Genomic DNA, 21,839 nt, shown 5'->3' on the forward strand with positions numbered 1-21,839 from the left:
AACAATTGTTACAATTATTATTGTTGTTGTTAACAAAAGAGCAACTAATCACCCCCACCATAGAAAGTAATAAACACCACAGTCAACAACCACAACCCTGACCTCTCCAAGTGACAATGAATTCTTAAATGTGCCCAGCCCTAACAGTCTCTAGTTTGACCTATACCAAGACAAAGTGAATCCTTACTTGAACTGACCAATATTCTTGGTTCTGAAGTCAACTGCCATTGAGTTGTTAATAAAGAAATACCCCATGGAAATATATGATGGCTTTAGATATACAGGGTCTAACAGATAAATCCGTACAAACTTTGAAGAGGTTTTAAGCACTTAAAAAGTAACATATGGCAATTCTGATTGTTTCCAGATACTTCCATTTGTCTAATAATTTAGCCAGTTGTATACTAGCACCGGTGCAATAAACATTAAGCAATGGAACAAGCCAAACGTTCAGCCATATGCGAACTTCGTCACGCGGGTCACACTCCTAGCGCCATAATAAGGATGCTAAAATACTCCAGACAAACTGTGTACGATGTTTGTAAACGTTTTGATGAGACCGGCGAAGACCACAAGCCCAGAAGGGGCAGAATTCTAACACCTCGCTTTTTAGCTGGTCTCAAGAGAAGTGTAAATGCAAATCCAGCCTTACCATTATCGACATTGGCAAAGAAGAGAGGTGTCAGCACAATGACAATTCACAGAGCATTAAAGAAATTGGGATTAACCTCATTCTCACAAGGAAAAAGACATCTTTTGACATGAAAAATGAAAGAAATCCACTTGACCAGGTGCCAAAAGCTGTTGAACTGGATGAAGTCGAATGGCTCAGTCATCAAGTTTTTTTCCGACGAGAAGATTTTCACGGTTGATGCGACTTTCAATAAGCGGAATGATCGCTGGATAGCCTCCTCATCCTCAGAGGTTCAACACAAGACAACGACGAAGAAACCAGCAAGTGTCATGGTGCTCTGTGTGGTGTCAACTGAGGGGGACGTCTTCACTCACTTCTTCAACAACAAGGAGAAAGTCAATGCCGTTGTCTATTGCAAAGTTCTAGAAGAGAAAATAATACCCTGGATGAAAGATAAGGCTAGTGGCAACCAGTTTGTCTTCCAACAAGACTCGGCTCCAGCCCACACAGCGAAGAGAACCACCAACCTTCTCAAAGGGTCAAATGTGCAGTTCTGGAACAAAGAGTTGTGGCCCCCAAATTCGCCAGACCTAAACCCTTTAGATTATTATTTTTGGGCACGAATTGAGGCCAAGGCATGTGACAAGCCACACAGAAGTATAACAACCCTGAAGACAGACATCAAGAAGGCTGTGGGTTCATTATCAAAGTCTGAGATCATCAACGCTGTATCCAAGTTTCGTAAACGCGTTGAAAGCGTCATAACAGCTGAAGGTGGTCACATTGAATGAAATCATTGTTCTTATTGCCTTTTCTAAATATACTGAAAATTTCATAACTCTGTTTATTATAATCCGAGATATTAATCTTAAAACATGTGATAAGAAGTTGTACGGATTTATCTGTTAGACCCTGTACATGCAGAAAACATCACTATGTGGCAGAAGCAGACAGGGATGTCACCAGTCGGGTGTGTGTCCACATTGTTCAGCCAAATGTGTGAACTGTAGCCAAGATCACCCAGCATCCTCCTCAGACTACATTGCACAATGTACTAGTTTAAAAAAAGAAGCCCTTTGTCTGGAAAACTAAACATATCAGCTTCAGAGATGCCTAAAGATGATTACAGTCAAGGATGATCAAACCTGAAATCACATACTTAAAAGTACTATGATCCATCAGGAGAACCCTGACCCCCCATAGTTCCCATGGAAGAACCACACCAAGAGAAATCATCCACTTGATACCAGATCCCTCTGCACAACCTCTTACACCCTCCTCACTTGTACCACTAGAACCTCCACCTCAACCACTCACCCTCACCCCACCTGAATTAGAAAAACCTCCCTCACAACCTCTGGTCCATCCAATATGCCCCTCTGCCCACAAACCCACCTACCCCCTTCTCTCTTTCTCCCAGCACCTATTACCACTCCAAGAAAAAACCCAGCTCTTTAGGTGAAACCACACATAGACTTCACAATGGTAAACGTCCCACCATAAAAGTCATCATACCATCCTCTCCCCAAATGACTGAAGTAAATTACCCTTATCTACCACACTAGTTAGAGCAAGCACAGCTTCTAAATTGGAGCTATAAACAGAATTTCACCATACCCAAATGCTGACCATATGCCTCAATGTCCAATCCTATTCAAGTTACTTAGACTTCCCAATCCTCCCAAGTTCAGACTCACCCCTATTCACCCCCTCATCCCCCAATTGACTCAATTCTCAGAGGAATCTCTGACTTCAGCAACAAATAAAGCTTACTCCATCCCCTATATATACACAACCAAAACCAATCACCATAACTTGTGCACCATACAATAGAATTGCTGAGGACGTGTCCTAAATTGGAAAAATTTATATTTTTCATTAGCAGTATGGACATGACTTCATCAGTTCATAAAAAATACCCCCACCTAAAAGGCTATACCTCATACCAATACCCAGCTCTCCCTACCAAAACTAAGTGAGTAGGTACAACAAACTTTGTTGAGGTGTCTCATCACTACCACCAACACTACACCCTACCCCAGCCCACTGCAACCAAATTCTACATTTCTCAATAACCGTCTGCTCCATGTATCTTCTCCCATCAGAAAATATAACTTCAGTTACACAGATAAACCACCTGAACAACTACTCTTCTAGGAGACCACAATACAAGACCTACCACCCCACTCCACTGGAAAGACTACTGTAACCTGTGAGACAAATTAATATCCTTAATAATGGGGTAAGAGTATGACAGAAAATTTTGAAAGTAATAAAAAAATGTTTAAAAAAAAAATTAAGACAGGAAGAGGAGGCAAACCAATTAGAGAAGAAAATGTAAAAAAGTGAAGATGGAGAGATAATAATGGAAGAGACGGCCATAAGAGGAAGATGGGCAGAATATTTTAGGGTGTTGCTAAATGTGAAGGAGGATTGGGAGGGAAATGTAGTTGCTGTGGGAAGCACTAAAATATGACAGTGAGTGAGGGAAATGGAGGAGAAATAAGAAAAGGTGAAGGCAGTTGTTAAGATGATGAGAGTAGGTAAGGCACCTGGGTTGGATGGGTGTCATGTAAAATGTTAAAAAAAAAAGGAGGTACAGTGATGGTGCAGTGGCTGGTGAGGTTATTTAATGTTTGTATGAGAGAGGGTAGAGTGCTGGAGGATTGCATGTATAGTTCCACCTTACAAGGAAAAGGGGGACAAGTGTGAGTGTAGTAGTTTCAGAGGGATCAGTTTGTTTAGTTGGGAGGGCTTATGGGAGTGTTTTGATTGAGAGGATTAAGAGAGGAACGGGGAATAATTGGTGAGGAGCAATGTGGGTTTAGGACAGGCAGGGGTTGCATGGATCAGATTTTTGTGGTAAGACATATATGTTACAAAGCTTTAGGAAAATGTAAGGATGTTTTTTGGGCCTTTATGGATTTGGAAAAGGCTTGTGACAGGGTAGACAGGAAGGCACTGTGGAAGGAATTGCAGATATATGGGATAGGAGGAAAGCTGTTGAAAGGAGTCGAGAGTAGTAGAGCTTGTGTTAGAATCAGAAATGGAGAGAGTGAGTGGTTTGAGGTAAAGGTGGGACTTCATCACGAATGTGTTATGTCACCTTGGCTGTTCAATTTATACATGGATGAGGTGGTGCAAGAGGTAATGAAAGGGTAATGGGTCAGGGATTGGAGATAGTTAAAGGAAGTGGAGAAAAGTGGGAGATAAGCCAGCTGTTGTTTGCTGATGACACTGCTTGTAGCAGGATCAGAGAAGGGATTGTGGAAGTTAGTGACAGTTTAGGAAGGCATGCGAAAGAAGGAAGTTAAAGATAAATGTGGGTTGATGAGATGCACAAGGGGAGAAAATGGCAGCAGACTGGAAGTTAAAGGAGAGGGAGTGGAGGAAATGGATAGTTTTAGATATTTGAGTGTGAATGTGGCAGGAAAGGGAGAAGAGGTGGAGGTAGAATGTAGATTGAGAGAAGCAAGTAAATGCCTTGAGGGATTAAAAAGCGTAATGAGAAATAGACACTTGGGAATGGATGCTAAGATTAGATTGTATGAAGGAGCAATTGTGCTAACAGCACTGTATGGTGCAGAAACATAGAACATAAGAGAGGAGTAGTTTGAATGTGCTTGTAATGAATTGCCTGAAAGGTATGATAGGGGTTACTAGACTGGATAGAATGAGAAATGAGGTGAGGAAGAGAATGGGATTAGAAAGGAGTTGGGAGATAGGGTTGATGAAAGAGTATTGGGATGGTTTGGACACATGGAAAGAATGAGTGAAGAAAGGCTAGTAAAAGAGGTGTGGAAGACAGAGGTGGAAGGAGTGAACATGAGGGGGTGACCAAAGATGAGATGGATGGATGGGGTAAAAGTGACATTGGGAAAGAGGGGAATGTCTGTTGAGGAAGGACGGGAGAATACAGAAGATAGGGGTGAATGGAGAATGGTTGTTTATGGATGATGCTGTGATGCATGAAAGGGAGTGGGTGGGGGATGGGGGTTGAGAGAATATGTGTGATGAATAAATTGACGCAGCCAGAAGGGCTTTCTCCCTGTCTTCTCTTTTTCTGCATGAGGGGTCAGAGGGGGGGGGTTTGCTGATTTAATGAAGCAGCCATGCTGTAGATGTGTTGTGTCATGCGACACTTCTGACCCAGGGCAGTGAGCAAGATGCAGGGATGACCCATCATCAACCCAAGAGGAGCCAAGATAAGAGGGAGGGAGGGGGGTGGATGGGAGTGGAGTATGTGGGGATGGAATGGGTGGGAGTGGATGCCTTTGTTTTTTGGCTACCTCCCTTGTACATACATATACCAAGGCTTTTTTCCCCTTACAAGGGGGGTAGCCAAAAATAAAAGGCATAAAATAATTCCCACCCATTCCATCCCTGAATACACTCCACACCACTCCACCCTCCCTCTTATCTTAGCACCTCCTGAAAGACGGGTCATCCCTGCACCTTGTCCACTGCCCTGGGTCAGAAGCAGTGTCGCAAGACACAGCACATCCACAGCAAGGCCGCTTCATTAAATCGGCGACCCCCCTTCTCCGTCCCCCCATTGCATAAAATGAGAGGACGGGGAGAAATCCCTTCGGGCTGCGTCAAATTTTGCTCACACATACTACCTCACCCCCCATCCACCCGCCCATTCCACCTCATGCAATCACAACATCATCCATATACAACCATTCTCCATTCACCCCTGTCTTCTGTCCTCTCCCATCCTTCCTCAACAGACATTCCCCTCTTCCCCAAAGCCCCCTTCACCCCATCCATCCACCTCATCCTAGGACGTCCCCTCATGTTCACTCCCTCCACATCTGCCTTCCACACCTCTTTTACTAGTCTTTCTTCACTCATTCTTTCCATGTGTCCAAACCATCCTAATATTCTTTCATCAACCCTATCTCCCAACTCCTTTTCCACCCCTGTTCTCCTCCTCACCTCCTCATTTCTCACTCTATCTAGCCTAGTAACCCCCATCATACTTCTCAGACACCTCATCTCAAACACATTCAAACTCCTTCTCTCTTCTTCTCTTATGTTCCATGTTTCTGCCCCATACAGTGCTGTTGGCACAATCACTCCTTCATACAGTCTCCTCTTAGCATCCATTCCCAAATGTCTATTCCTCATTACACTCTTTAATCCACCAAGGCATTTACTCGCTTCTCTCAATCTACATTCTCCCATGTAAGGGAGATAAAGCCTTTGGTATATGTAAGTACTAACAATTTAATATGATGGACAAACCTACAGCCTTTGACAATGATCTACAGATCCATTTACTTATCTTGTGCATCCCAGACCTTAGATCATGAATGGTGAGTAATATCAGACTTACACCATAGTGATCACTTTCCAGTTCACTTTACACCTCTTACAGGCCCCTCTCCACCCCTGCAACCTCAATGCTCCCTCTCCCATACCAATTTGAAAAATTTTCCAGCAGCATTATGCACCACCAGAACAACTGAAAACTACTCAACAGTTGATGCAACATTGACTAATTTTATGGACAATGTAATATCAGTGCCACTCCTGTCACTTCTATAAACCTCACCATTTACATCACAACACACATTCCAATGGTAGATCCAGACCTTGCCCCAGCTCATAGAGCAAAGGTGGACTTTTTTCATAAACCAAGAGCAGGGAAGCGATAAGGCAAGATATAGGTATGAGTGGAAAATGGTTGTGAACTGAATATAAATTGACATGGCCTAAAGGGATTTCTTCTCATCTTCATATTTTCGTGTGAGAGGACGAGGAGAGAAGGTTGCCATGTAAATGAAGTGGCTGGCCCAGCTGTGGATTTGTTGTGTCTTGCTGCATTGGTTCTGACCAGGGCAATGGGCAGGAGACAAGGATGACCCTTTAATCCACAAAGAGATAAGATGAAAGTGAAATGGGTGACTGAGGGGAGTGGGATGGGTGGAGGTGGGTACATGCCTTGGCTGGCTACTCCCCGTATAAGGGGGAAGAAGCCTATTGGTATATATCTAGTCTGTCCTTACTCATTCTTTCCATATGCCCAAATCATCCCAATATTCTTTCATTAGTCCTATCTGCCAGTTCCCTTTCCACCCCTGCTCTCCTCCTCACCTCATTTCTTACTCATCCATCTTTGTTACCCCTACTATACTTCTCAAACATATTTAGATTTCTCCATCTCTTCATACAATCTTCTCCGCATCTATCCCCAAATACCTACAGTATTTATCCCCCACTGCTACATGACAACCACCCCTTCCTCCATCCATTCAAGAAATATATAGAACAGACAACAAGGATGAGATGGATGGGGTAAGAGGGGCATTGCATTGGGAAAGATGGGAATGTCTGTTGAGGAAGGAAGGGAGAAGACAAAAGATAGGGGTGAATGGAGAATGGTTGTGTATGGATGATGCTGTGATATATGAAAGGGAGTGGGGGGATGTGGTGAGGGATTATGTGTGAATGATATTTTGATGCAGCCTGAAGGGATTTCTCATCTTCTTTTCTGCATGAGGGAACAAGAGGGGGGTTTGCTAATTAAATTAATTGGCCTTGCTGTGGATATGCTGTGTCTTGCTACACTGCTTCTAACCCAGGGCAGTGGGTGAGATGCAGGGATGACCTGTCATCCAGGAGGAGCCAAGATAAGAGGGAGGGAGGGGATGAATGGGAGTGGGGTATGTAGAGATGGAATGAGTGGGACTGGATTGTTGTCTTTGTTTTCTGGCTACCTCCCTTGTAAGGGGGAAACAAGCCATTGGTGTATGTGTATATATATATATATATATATATATATATATATATATATATATATATATATATATATATATATATATATATATATATATATATATATATATATATATCAGGGGGGAGAAAAACTTTTTTCCAGAGCCTTTTTTTTTTCAATTTCACCAGAGCCATTTTTTTGATTACCAGAGCAATTTTTGATACTTCCAGAGCCATGTTTTTGCAGGTTCAATTTCCTTCAAACTATTGGAAGGCTAACTCATTACTCATGTCGGAGCGTGTTTGCATATGTACAGTGTACGTATGCATGTGGTGATGTGGTATTGGGTATGGTGCATTGTACATGTAGTCAGCGCGTTGATTGGGCAGCTAGCTGCATGCAACCAATGAACTTCTCTTCATACAGGTACCATGCAATTCAAAACTAGCGACATTATGTAGCACTATAGTCGTGTAGAGTCTAATCAACATGTACTAGTATACGCGCGCATGCAGCTGATACGAAGCTAGGCATTTATGATATCGATTGATAATTAATATAATGCAATGATTGATCATGGTTAAGTTGTGTTTGCTCTGATCCTTTCATCAATGGTGATGGGATTCAGGGATTGCCAAATGATGGATAATGCATGAAAAATGTTGAATCTTGCCGCGGGAGCGATTTTTTTGTTGGGGATCGCTCCTGCTATTGGATTTGCGAGAGCGACATTGGAACTTTCCCGAGCAAAATCGCTCGTCGCTCCCGTGTATTTTTTTTGCTGATATACATATACATATATATACATATATATATATATATATATATATATATATATATATATATATATGTATATGTATGCATGCATGTATTTCTGGGGCACAGGTTTTCTCTAAGGCAATTCTGGTTGAAATCAACTGCACTAGTTGCTTTAACAATCTTCGAGACTGTATTCTTTAATTTGGAGAATACTTTCCTATTAGCAACTGAGAGGGACTGGAAGTAGTCATTCATGACTCTCAAAAGAATATACACAGTGTATGCCAACTGATATATTTTTGCATAGTAATAGTATTGAACAACTATTGACTATTGTTCAATACTATTACTATGCAAAAATATATCAGTTGGCATACACTGTGTATATTCTTTTGAGAGTCGTGAATGACTACTTCCAGTCCCTCTCAGTTGGTAATAGGAAAGTATTCTCCAGATTAAAGAATACAGTCTTGAAGATTGTTAAAGCAACTAGTGCAGTTGATTTCAACCATATATATATATATATATTTATGTATATATATATATATATATATATATATATATGTATCTATATGAATGTATTTACCTAGTTGTGTTTTACGGGAAGGGGAGCTACATTCGTGGTGTCCCGCCTTTGTATCTCGCAGTGTCTAGTTTGCTCTTAAACTCATGAATAGTTTTTGCGCACGCTATTTCATTGTCCAGTTTGTTCCAAGTGTCCACCACTCTATGTGGAAAACTGTTTTTCTTCAGATCTCTTCTATAGCTAAATTTTTTTATTTTCTTTCCATGTCCTCTAGTGCTTCTCTTGTCCCAGTTTAACAAGTCCTCTCTATTGAGTATTTCTGTGCCTTTCATGATTCTGTAGATGCTCAGTAGGTCACTTCTCTCTCTCTCTTATTTGCTCCAGAGTCAGTAACTCCAGTTTAGCCAATCTCCTCATATGACAAGTTTGCAAGTACAGGTGCCATTTTTGTGGCTGCACTCTGGATTCTTTCTATTTTCTTTATATTCTTTTTGGTACTGGGTAACCACAATGTCACCGCATATTCTAGTCTAGGCCTTATCAGTGTGACCAATATTTTTAAAATAATTTCTTTGTCCAAATATGTAAATGCCACTTTTATTGATCGTAGCAAGTTGTAGGATTCTCCGACAATTTTGTTTATATGTTTGTCATAGGACAAATCGTTTGAGATAATTACCCCCAAATCTTTTTCGGATCTCTCCTTCTTTACCTCCTTGGTTCCAATTGTATATTGTCCTGATATTCTGTTTTTGCTTTTTCCAAACTCCATTATGCCACACTTGTTAATATTGAAGTCCACTTCCCATTTCTAACTCCAGTTCCATACCTCATTCCGGTCTTCCTGCAGTAATTCACAGTCCTTTTCAGTTTTTACTTACCTTAACAGTTTGGCGTCATCTGCAAAGAAGCACATGTAACATTTCATATCATCATCCATGTCATTCACATGCAAACATTATTGGAGCCAATACAGATCCTTGCTGTACTCCATTGATCACCTCTTTCCAATCTGAATATTTTTCTCTGAGCACTACTCTTATCTTTCTACCAATCAGGAAGTCCTCCATCCATTTTAGTAGGTTCCCTTGTATCCCTCCTATATGTTCCTTTTTTTTTTTTTTTTTTTTTTTTGTGGTACTTTGTTAAAAGCTTTTTATAAGTCCAGGAAGGCACAATCAGCCCATCCATTCCTGTTTTGCACTATGTCTATTAATCTTGAGTAGAAACATGTTATGTTTGTGGTACATGATCTTCCTTGTCTGAACCCAAATTGTCTTGGTTTTATTATATTGTTGTCTTCCGGGTGTTTTACCCGTCTATTCTTGATAATTTTCTCACAGATTTTGGCTATAGTGCTTGTTAGTGAGACTGGCCTATAGTTAGTTGGTTCTTTGTTTCCTCCTTTATATATTGGTACAATGTTAGCATTTTTCCAGTCTTTTGGTATTTTTCCTTCTTTGAGTGAGCAATTTATTATGTTATGTATTTTGTCCGTTAGTTCTTCTTTGCATTCTTTTAGAATCCAATTTGCAATTCCATCCGGGCCATGTGATTTCCTGATGTCAAGGTTTGATAGGTGTTCCAATATTTCTTTTTGTGTTATTGTTATCTCGCTCATGGGGGGGGAGATCACCTTTCATTACCTTCATCCCAATATTGTGCTTTCTCTCTATTGAAAGACAGATTTGAAGTGATTATTCATGACTTTGGCCATTTCTAATTCTTCTGTATATTCTATATTCCCTTGGCATAGTTTCACCCTTTCCTGTTTGTTTTTAAGTTTACCATTCACGTATTGATAGAATAGCTTGGGTTGCTCCTTACATTTATCTATAATATCCTTTTCATGGTTCCTTTTTTCCTATGTTCTCACTTTAACATACTCATTTCTATAGTTTATAAACTTGCCATTTTCCGTTTTTTGCTCTCCACCTTTTCCAAGCTCTGTCCCTTCTGTCTTTTGCCTCACTGCATCTTTTGTTGAACCAGCACTTAATGTACACTCTTGTTTCTGTCTTGGTACATGCCTATTTACCCCTTCATTGTAATTATCCATCAAGATATTCCATTTCTCTTCCACTTTTGTCTCTTCCATGTAATATTTTTTTTAATAATTTCCTTATCAAGGTATTTAAAGGTCATCTTTATTGATCTCAACAAATTGTATGTTTCTCCAACTTTTATTGATATGTTTATCTGGCGACATGTCTTTGGTGATGATTACTCCTAGGACCCTAGTTGTATCTTATGGAAAGGGGAGCTATGCTCATGATGTCCTGCCTTTGTATCTCGCAGTGTCTAGTTTGCTCTTAAATTCGTGTATGGTTTTTGCACACACTATTGTTTTGTCTAGCTTGTTCTAAGTATCCACTCTGTGTGGAAAACATTTTTTCTTTAGATCGCTTCTATAAATATCCTTTTTGAGTTTCTTTCCATGTCTTCTTGTGTTTCTCTTGTCCCAATGGAGTAAGTCCTCTCTGTCAAGTATTACCGTGCCTTTCATGATTCTATAAATGGTCTGTAGGTTACCTCTCTCTCTTCATTTCAAAGTTTGTAACTTCAATTTAGCTAGTCTCTCTTCATATGACAAATTTGAAAGTGCTGGGGCCATTTTCGTGGTTGCTCTTTGGATTCTTTCAGTTTTCTTTATATTCTTTTTGGTACTGGGTGACCATAATATCACTAAGACTACTTTTTTTTTTTTTTTAATAATTTCTTCATCCAAATAGGCAAACACCACTTTTATTGATCTTAGTAAGTTATAGGATTCTTTGACAATTTTGTTTATTTATCAGAGGACAAGTATTTGAGATAATTACTTCCAGGTCTTTTTCAGATCCCACTTTCTTTACCCCCATAGTTCCAATTGTATATTGGCTGCATGCTATTGTGACAAAGTAGCATGCAGTTGATACTTTAGGGTCTATATGGGGCGCCCCTACAGACCAGAGCCACACATCATCTTGTCTCTGATAGAGGAGGACTCAGTTCACAGAAATGATGACACTTTTATTATACTGCGACTGTCCCACCAACCCTTTGTTACTGTCCTGTACCATTTCTCTGAATATTCATTTCCTTTTTTCGCCTACCCTGTGGTTGGGTATAGAATGCTGCCACCAAGCCTTCCCACTTGAATCGTAAGAGGTGAGAAAAACGGGACGGGGACTAGGACTAGGTATCCTTCTCCCTGTAGCCCCATGGGGGGACATTGCAAAAAAAAAAAAAGGTAAAGGCATAAGAGGGTCTAGTTTTCCAACCAGTACCCTAAGGTTTGGGTCTTTTAATGTGCGTGGGTGTGGTACAGATGAGAGTAAAAGGGAAGAGATAGGTAGAATGTTTGTGAGAAGAAAGATGTATGTGTTGGCTTTGAGTGAAACTAAGTTGAGAGGGAGGGGTGAGTATGAGTTTGGGAGTATACCATATTTTCCGGCTTAAAATGCGCATCGGGTTATAATGCGCACCCATGCACTCCGTTATCTCAGTACACAGATAGCGTGCACCGACGTATAACGCGCATGCCCGATCGCATTTGTCTATAACGCAGTTTTACCTCTGTATTTATATCATGTGAACGAGGTTACATGGAGAAGTATTTTTCATTGGCTAGAGCCACCGCTGGGAAATCTGTTGATTTGTCACTAAATTAAGTATCAGTTTAGGCATCAATCAGGACACAACTAAGAAAAAGTCGGAACTACATGTACCGGTATATGACTCATGTTGTGCGTTGGTCCCTTATTACTTTGTAGCTTAAATAGTTTGTAGGAAATATGATCTAAAAAAAAGTTTATTGTAAGTAAAATATACAGAAAAATTTCGGGATTTTTACAGAAAATGTTCATTTTATATCTTGAGGAAATAATTCGTCTTTACCATTTTTTATCTAATACTGAAACTACGAATGTTTCGTTGTAGCTTTGAACCTGCAATGACAGTGGTGAAATAGGACAGTCTCTCATCGAGGTGACGTTTAGTTAATATAACTCCCGAAAGAGGGTGTTGTAGTCAGGTGTTTGACACGAGTTTATGAACGGCCGCAACGGAATTTTTACCATACCTAAAGTGAAGCAACAAAGCCAACATAAAAATTCAAACTAAGATGCTGTGAACATGGGCAAATATCATGAATATTGATCATGTTTCATGGTGTTTAGGTCTATTTAAACATGAAAAATAAGATTCGATAGATACCTACCTATACCAAATATTTATATACGGTAGCCCATGCTGGCGTATTCTTTCATGTCACCATGGCTGTTCTTCTTATTCTCACGGAACGTCACGGAGTAGTGTGCCGTCCTGACTTTGTGACGGCCATCATCGTCACGTTGTTGTGAAAAAAATTACACACACAGCCGCAGAATTTTTATCGTAGGCCGTAGATAATGCGCACCACCGGATAACGCGCACCCCCCATTTTTAGGCCCTTCCAACGGAAAAAAGTCGCGCACTATACGCCGGAAAATACGGTAATTGGAAGGTTCTCAGGAGTGAAGAGAGGGCAAGGGAGAGAAGGGGTGGCTATACTAGTAAGTGAAAAGATAGGTAAACATGTGGAGTGGAAGGAGGTTTCTTCAAGGTTAAACTCTTCACTCCGGGGCACATCGCACGTCTGGCAGCATTAGCTGCCCGACATGCGATGTTGCGTCATAATAATCGCATTATAAAAGATAAAGTCAGTGCTCAATCGTTCGTTCTCTTTTACCCGTGAATTTTGATAACCATAGGAAATATGATGAAGCCAGTTTAGAGAGAATGGAGGTTACGTAGGTACGACTACAATAAATATAATCAAGATGCCGACGTCGGCATCATCGCGTACCCACTTGCTCCTCATGCCGCCTATGTAGGCGTCACCGTATGGAAGTGGTTAATGTGGATGAAGGTGAAACTGGGAAAGGAGATGTGGGTTTTTGTAAGTGCATATGGGCCTGGTAGTGAGCAGAGTGTAGAAGAAAGGGAGGCTTTTTGGATAGATTTAAATGAGTGCATAGAGGGATTAGAGAGAAATATCAATGTAGTAGTTTTGGGAGACCTTAAAGCTAGGTAGGAAATGAACCAATAAACGGAGTGATTGGGAAATGTGGAGTTCCCGGAAAGAATCATAGTGGAGAGTTGATGGTGGAGATGTGTCTAGAGAGTTGATGATAGCAAATACAGTGTTTAGGAAGAAAATTGAGCATAAGCACACATGGGAAAGGGTGGTGGATGGAAGGGTGGTAGATAGAGTATTAATGGACTATGTAGTGGTAGATAGGAGTATAATAGGAAGAGTAAAGGATGTATATGTTCTAAGGTGAGAGAGTGGGGGAATATCAGATAATTTTTGTAGTGGAAGGTAAGTTGAAAGTGGAGGATAGATGGAAAAAGAGGAAAAGGACAAAAGGTAGGGAGGTGCTTAGAGTGAACTGCTTAAATGAGAAAGAAAAGGAGAAGGAGTACAAGAAGCTGAAGAGATGAGTGGGAGGGAGTGAAGGATAGAGTAGAACTAGGAGTGGAGGAATGGGGATGGTTCAAGGAGGGAGTCACAAGGTGTGCAAAGATGGTGTGTGGAATAAGGAGGATGGGAGGAAATAGAAGGAAGGGTAGTGAGTGGTGGGATGAGGAAGCAAAGAAGGTAGAAGAGAAGAAGCATGCTTTCACAGAGTGGTTATAAAATAGGACAAGGGAATCATATGAGAGGTACAAAGAAAAAAGAAGTAAAGCATAAGATAAAGGAGGCAAAGATGAGAGCAGATGTGAAAATTTAGAAAGTAATAAAAAGATGTTTTGGAAAGAAATTAAGAGGCAGAGGAGGCGAATCAAGTAGAGAAGAAAAGGTAAAAAGTGCAGATGGAGAGATGATAGTGGAAGAAAAGGCAGTAAGAGGAAGTTGGGCAGAGTATATTGGGGAGTTGTTAAATGTGAAGGAGGATTTGGAGGGAAAGGTAGTTGCAGTGGGAAGTGCTAAGAAAATGAGAGTGATGAGTGAGGAAAATGGAGGAGAAATAAGGAAGGATGAAGTGAAGGCAGTTGTTAAGATGATGAGAGCAGGTAAGGCACCTAGTCTGCATGGATGTCCTGCAGAATATCTTAAAAAAGGAGGTACAGTGATGGTGGACTGGCTGGTGAGGATATTTAATGTTTGCTTAGGAGAGGGTATAGTGCCGGAGGACTAGAGGAGTGCCTGTATCGTTCCGCTTTACAAGGGAAAAGGGGACAAGTGTGAGTGTAGTAGTTTCAGAGGGATTAGCTTAAGTGTAGTTGGGAAGGCTTATGGGAGGGTCTTGATTGAGAGGATTAAGAGAGGAACAGAGGGAGTAATTGGTGAGGAATAGTGTGGGTTTAGGGCAGGTAGAGGTTGCATAGATCAGATTTTTGTAGTAAGACAGATATGTGAGAAAGTTATAGGAAAAGGTAAGGATGTTTTTTGGGCTTTTATGGATTTAGAAAAGGCTTATGACAGGGTAGACGGGAAGGCACAGTGGGAGGTATTGCAGATATATGGGATAGGAAAGCTTGTAGGAGCTGTCAAGAGTTTTTACAAGAGTATTAGAACCTGTGTCAGGATTAGAAATGGAGAGAATGAGTGGTTCGAGGTAAAGGTGGGACTTTGTCAGGGATGTGTTATGTCATCCTGGCTGTTCAATTTACACATGGATGGGGTGGTGTGAGAGGTAAATGCAAGGGTGGTGGGTCAGGGATTGAAGATAGAAAATGGAGAGAAGTGGGAGATAAGCCAGCTGTTGTTTGTGGATGACACTGGGCTTGTAGCAGGATGAGAGGAGGGATTGAGGCAGTTAGTGACAGAGTTTGAGAAAGTGTGTGAAAGAAGAAAGTTGAAGATAAATGTGGGTAAAAGTAAGGTGATTAGATGTACAAGGGGAGAAAGTGGCAGCAGACTTGAAGTGAGTATTAACCTCTTCACTCTGGGGCACATCGCACATCTGGCAGCATTAGCTGCCCGACGTTCGATGTTGTGTCATAATCGCATTATAGAAAATAAAGTCACTGCTCAATCGCTCGTTCTCTTTCACCCCTGAATTTTGATAACCATAGAAAATATGATGAAGCCAGTTTAGAGAGAATGAGGGTCACGCAGGTACGACTACAATAAATATAATCAAGATGCCGACGTCGGCATCATTGCGTACCCACTTGCTCCTCATGATGCCTACGTAGGCGTCACTGTATGGAAGTGGTTAAAGGAGAGAGACTGGAGGAAGTGTATAGTTTTAGATACTTGGGTGCGAATGTGGCAGGAAAGGGAGGAGTGGAGGTGGAGGTAGAATGTAGATTGAGAGAAGCGAGTAAATGCCTTGGTGGATTAAAAGGTGTAATGGGAAATAGACATTTGGGAATGGATGCTAAGAGGAGATCGTATGAAGAAGTCGTTGTGCCGACAGCACTGTATGGGGCAGAAACATGGAACATAGGAGAGGAAGAGAGAAGGAGTTTTAATGTATTTACCTAGTTGTATTTTACGGGACTGGAGCTATGCTCGTGTTGACCCGTTTTTGTATCTCTCTACTACATCTAGTTTGCTTTTGAATTTGTGTATATTTCTGGCATTAACTGTTTCATTGTTCAATTTGTTCCAGACGTCAATTATCCTGTGTGGGAAACTGTTCTTTTTCAGATCTCTTCTGTAACTGTCTTTCTTTAGTTTCTTTGCATGTCCTCTTGTTTCTCTTTTGTCCCATTTTAATAGGTCATGTCTATCAAGAACTTCCATTCCCTTCATTAATTTAAAGATGGTCAACAAATCGCCTCTCTCCCTTCTCTGCTCTAGTGTTATCAGTTGTAATTTCTCCAATCTTTGTTCATAAGTCAAATTTGATAGTGTAGGTGCCATCTTGGTCGCCGCTCTCTGGATTCTTTCTAATTTCTTTGTGTTCTTCTTTGTCCTTGGTGCCCACAATGATATAGCATATTCTAGTTTTGGTCTTATCAATGCAACAATTAATTTCTTAACCATCTCTTCGTCCATGTAGTCGAAAGCCACTTTCATAGATCTTAACCACTTCCATACGGTGACGCCTACGTAGGTGGCATGAGGAGCAAGTGGGTACTCGATGATGCCGACATCGGCATCTCGATTTTATTTATTGTAGTCGTACCTACGTAATTTCCATTCTCTCTAAACTGGCTTCATCAATTTTCTATGGTTATCAAAATACATGGGTGAAAGAGAATGAACGATTGAGCACTGACTTTATTTTCTATCATGCGATTATTATGACACAACATCGCACGTCGGGCAGCTAATGCTGCCAGACGTGCGATGTGCCCCGGAGTGAAGAGGTTAACAGATGAGGTGTCTGAGAAGTATGATAGGGGTTACTAGGCTGGATAGAGTGAGAAATGAGGAGGTGAGGAGGAGAATGAGGGTAGAAAGGGAGTTGGGAGATTGGGTGGATGAAAGAGTATTGGGATGGTTTGGACACATGGAAAGAATGAATGAAGAAAGATTAGTAAAAGAGGTGTGGAAGGCAGAGGTGGAAGGAGTGAACATGAGGGGGCGACCTAGGATGAGATGGATGGATGGGGTAAAGGGGCTTGGGGGAAGAGGGGAATGTCTGTTGAGGAAGGACGGGAAAGGACAAAAGATAGTGGTGACTGGAGAATGGTTGTATTTACCTAGTTTTAGCTAGTTGTATTTTGCGGGAAGGGGAGCTACGCTAGTGGTGTCCCGCCTTTGTATCTCGCAGTGTCTAGTTTGCTTTTAACCTCTTCAGTACTGGCCAAAATCTCGCGGGCAGCATCAGCTGCCAGACGTACGATGCGTCGTAATAATACTCGCATCATAAAATATAGTCACCGCTTATATCGATCGTTCTCTCTTTCACCCGTGAATTTTGATAACCATAGAAAATGTGATGAAGACAGTTTAGAGAGTATGTTATTACGCAGGGGCAACTACAATAAATATAATCAAGATGCCGATATGGCAGCCTCGCGTATCCACTTGCTCCTCATGCCGCCTACGTATGCGGCACCGTATGGAATGGTTTTTGCGTACACTATTTCCTTATCCAGTTTGTTCCAAGTGTCTACCACTCTATGTGGAAAACTGTTTTTCTTCAGATCTCTTCTGTAGCTATATTTTTTTTATTTTCTTTCCATGTCCTCTTGTGCTTCTCCTGTCCCAGTTTAACAAGTCCTCTCTATCAAGTATTTCTGTGCCTTTCATGATTCTGTAGATGGTCAGTAGGTCCCTTCTCTCTCTTCTTTGCTCCAGAGCTGGTAAATCTAGTTTAGCCAATCTCTCCTCATATGACAATTTTGTGAGTGCAGGATGATGTGATGCATGAGGTGAGGTGGAATGGGTGGGGGTTGGGGGGTGAGGGAGTATGTATGAGAAATAATTTGACACAGCATGAAGGGACTTCTCCCCCATCTCCTTTTTTGCATGAGGGGACAGAGAGGGGGGGGGGTCACCGGTTTAATGAAGTGGCCTTGCTGTGGATGTGCTATGTCTTGTGACACTGCTTCAGACCCAGGGCAGTGGGCGAGGTGCAGGGATGACCTGTCATCCAGGAGGTGCCAAGATAAGAGGGAAGGAAGAGGGTGGAGGAGAGTGGAGTGTGATGGGGATGGAATGGGTGGGAGTTGTTTTATGCCTTTGTTTTTTTTTGGCTACCTCCCTTATAAGAAGGAAAAAAACCTTTGGTATATGTATGTATATATATATAAATATACATATATATATATACATATATATATATATATATATATATATATATATGCAAAAGTAATCACATAAAACACGTGAATAAAGATATTTTGCTAAAACCACGAGGAAATCAAAGATCGGATTACTGAACGTTTTTGTCTATTTAAGACATATTCAAAGTACTGTATATATAATGTATATATAAATGTATATTGTCAGATGGATAAATGTTGTTGGATATAATTGTGATGCAATGCACAATTTAAGTTGATATAAAGGATAGGACACTAGTTTGGGGGGTTTCCATATGAATGGAATAAAACTTAAGACATTATTAAGAACTAGGTGACATTATGTGTTGTTTTGATACAGAACTTAGGAGACATACAAATTGGAAGAGAAACTCCATGGAACTTAAATATCTAAATATTAATTTAAATTTTCTATAGATATTCTCATTTCTAATATTTAAGGATAGAGGAATGCAAAGTTGCATAGTTGAATGATAGTTATCTCTTTTTTTTTTTTTTTTTTTTTTTTTTTTCTCTCCTTCCCTCTCCAATACTTGGTACCAGTGTATTGTGTTAGATTTAGAATAGGAAACTTTAAGGATTGATCTTTCTATTTTTTAGTATATCTATTTGCTAGAAGTGTAGAATGAAGGAAGTATAGTGCTTGCTTAGGTTGAAATATATTTTCCACTGTCGTGAGTTTAACCTCTTCAATATGAGTCAAATTCTTGCATGCAGCATTGGATACCGCATGTATGATGCAGTTCGCTACTTGCATTATAAAATATAAAGTTACTGCTGTATTACTTGTTCTCTTTCACTGAGTAATAATAAACACAGAAAACATGATCAAACCAGTTCAAAGAATTTGGGGGTCTCTCAGCTACAACTACAAAATAAATATAATCAAGACACCAATGCTGGCATCTTTGCAAATCCACTCGCACCTCATGACACCTACATATGCATCATTGTTTCGAAGAGGTTAATGGTTGTTGAACATGTTTGTAAATAAGATAGAAGTGGTAATGGAATGGTATTTTTATTCTGAAGTTTTATCTTGTCAGAATGTACTGAAAACAAATGACATAATGTAAATGATTACATTTCAGTCCTCTGTTGTGGCTTTTCATCAGCTTTTAAGATTTATTTAGCTCAAGGTATTTAGTTTTTGCAACAGAGCTATCTGATTGCTTACTTAAATAATAACTGATAAGCAAGTCATGCATGTCTTAGTGCCTGGACTGACACTTTTCTTCCTCTTATTCCTCTCCTCTAGTGTTGTGTTGCGCTGGATGCATGAGGGCCTGGTTCAAAGAGTCCCATCCAGTGCTACAAGGTATTCCCATTATGCATACCATGCTGTTTTATTTTCCTATGGTCTGCCTTTGTTTCTCTTACCTTTGTACCCATTTCTAAATTTTGTATTGCTTGCAGAATGCCTGATTTCACACCATAGTTTCTAGTATTTCCTTTAATTTTAGTGTGGTATTTCATGCATTTCTAGAGAATATGGTGTATATGCTTTTTATTTTGCAGCTTCATGCTTGTAGTTTGTCTTCACATAAATGATATATAGATGACAAGATATAGTACAGTATAGGAATGGGGCAAGGTTCTTCAGTTCTTTGCATATTGAAAATTATAAGACACTGTTGAGGAAAATTGTGGTGTAATAGACATGTCTTGTGTTATTTGAAATTTATATAAATGTGGGCAATGATTAAATGGTCAGGTTCAGCAGTGATATAGGTTCAAGTAATACCTCTCCATTGTTATGATTTCAACTTGTTAATCATTGTCAGAAATCTGAGAATTGCTTTAACAAGTTGAAATTTCAGATATTGAAAGCTGTCTGTAGGGCTATCTGTGCTTGACCATTTTTGTGGTTATGGATCTCAATGACTTGGTTAGAAAGTAATTTTGAACTCAGTTTATAGGCATTATTGATTTGCTTTAGTGCTGTTTTGTTATTGAAAATTAACATTATTTGCAGTCCAGTAACACTTTCTTTTCTTAAAGCCAAAAATGAAAGGGAGATAAATTTAATGGAGATAGTTACATTAATATATCATTATTTTAATTGTAGTTTATTTTCAGCATGTAGAGATTATTTCTATTTTAGTTGAAATATGCCTGTTCAAAGAAATGTATAGTGAAATGCATGATCACAGTTTTTTTTCCATGTAGGTGAACCAGAAAATAGAAAATAATTAGAGGAATGTAAGTCCAACATTGGAAGGAGCTTCAAGAGCATTCCTCCATTCCTTGTTTGGTTATATTTCTTTTTTAATAGAAATGCTGAAGAACAATTGAGTGCTTGTTTCTAATGGCCTCTAGATGGGTTTCTTCTGTTTTGATTGGTTTGCAATTTTATTTTATGTCAGAATGAGATTGATAAAAGAAAATATGATGCTGATAGGAGTGAATAGAGATCCATAGCCACTGACCATTTGTCCTCTCCTCAGTTGGCACCAGGAGACATCATCTGTGAGGTGAATGGGCAGGAAGTGATCACATTCACCACCAAGGAAGGTAAGGGAGCCAGGACTGGTAGTGGCAGGAACCTGAGGGCCCTGTTTTTATTTCTCTCTGAATATAGGCCTTCGTGGTATGCCCTAAAGTCAGAGGCACCCACAGCGGATGGAGAAGTAAGGAACTTGGTTATACAGTAATAGGTGGTAAAGAAGGTGGTCATTGAATGGAAAGTACAGTATAGTGAGGTCCTTTGTATAAAGAACTGCCATTATTGGGTATTATTGGAAAGTACACAGACCCATACATTCCTAGAGGCTTTTTCTGTTTTCATGATAGTTACCCTGTTTTTTTGTTGACATTATATTTCTTATTCAGTCATTCTCTATGGACAACTTTGCACTTATTTATTTTGTTCAAGTGATAAGATGTTATTAGTTGTATGTGTTCATGTTTTATTACTCTAAGTGTTAGGTTTATCCTGATTTGTAGCATAGTTTGAATGTGAAATGTGCCTTTTATATCAATATATAAGTTGTAGCTCAACCTTGTTGATAATGTTTTGACCCCGTGTTAACTGAACCACACTGCAACACAACACATGACTATACATGGCCCTGGATTCTCTCTTTCTTCTCTCATCTCTTATTCTCTCTCTCTTGTCTCTCTCTCAATATATCTCCTGTCTCTATCTCTCTGTCCCTCTTTCTCTCCCCAAGTGATTGAAAGCATTAAATTGAAAAATTTTATATATTGAAAATATGAAGAAAAAAAATATTGTATTCTAACATAAGCTGGGATGGGTGAGTCAGTAGATAGTGAACAATTTAAATTTCCTTTGCCAAGTGCTTACCCGAGATATGGAAATAAAGAGACACGTGATGGTGCATGTGTTTATTACTATATATAAAAAATGGAATATTTGTCGGCATGTGCCACACAAGTCCTTTCATTTATGAATGTGGTGTATGATTTATGCTGAATATATATATATATATATATATATATATATATATATATATATATATATATATATATATTTATTTCTA

General features: G+C 39.9%; 1 protein-coding gene across 11 annotated transcripts in view; it reads left to right on the forward strand.

Moving 5' to 3' along the window:
* Nucleotides 1-21,839, forward strand: part of LOC143032905 (uncharacterized) — a 211,914-nt gene that overhangs the window by 11,652 nt on the left and 178,423 nt on the right. For 8 of the 11 annotated variants that reach the window (XR_012967149.1, XM_076198154.1, XM_076198155.1 and 5 more), the window contains one exon: nt 20,784-20,850. The exons of 2 other annotated variants lie outside the window; for them this stretch is intronic. Coding sequence is in view for 7 of the 9 variants with exons in the window: in XM_076198154.1 (XP_076054269.1) it covers nt 20,784-20,850 (67 nt within the window). In the remaining 2 variants the exon portion in view is untranslated. Of the gene's footprint in view, nt 1-19,613; nt 19,655-20,783; nt 20,851-21,839 lie in introns of those variants that run through there. One more of the 11 variants, XM_076198151.1, reaches the window with a different exon arrangement.

This window comes from Oratosquilla oratoria, chromosome 14, assembly GCF_046742065.1.
Source record: "Oratosquilla oratoria isolate Oo_2021 chromosome 14, ASM4674206v1, whole genome shotgun sequence".
Taxonomy (NCBI): domain Eukaryota; kingdom Metazoa; phylum Arthropoda; class Malacostraca; order Stomatopoda; family Squillidae; genus Oratosquilla; species Oratosquilla oratoria.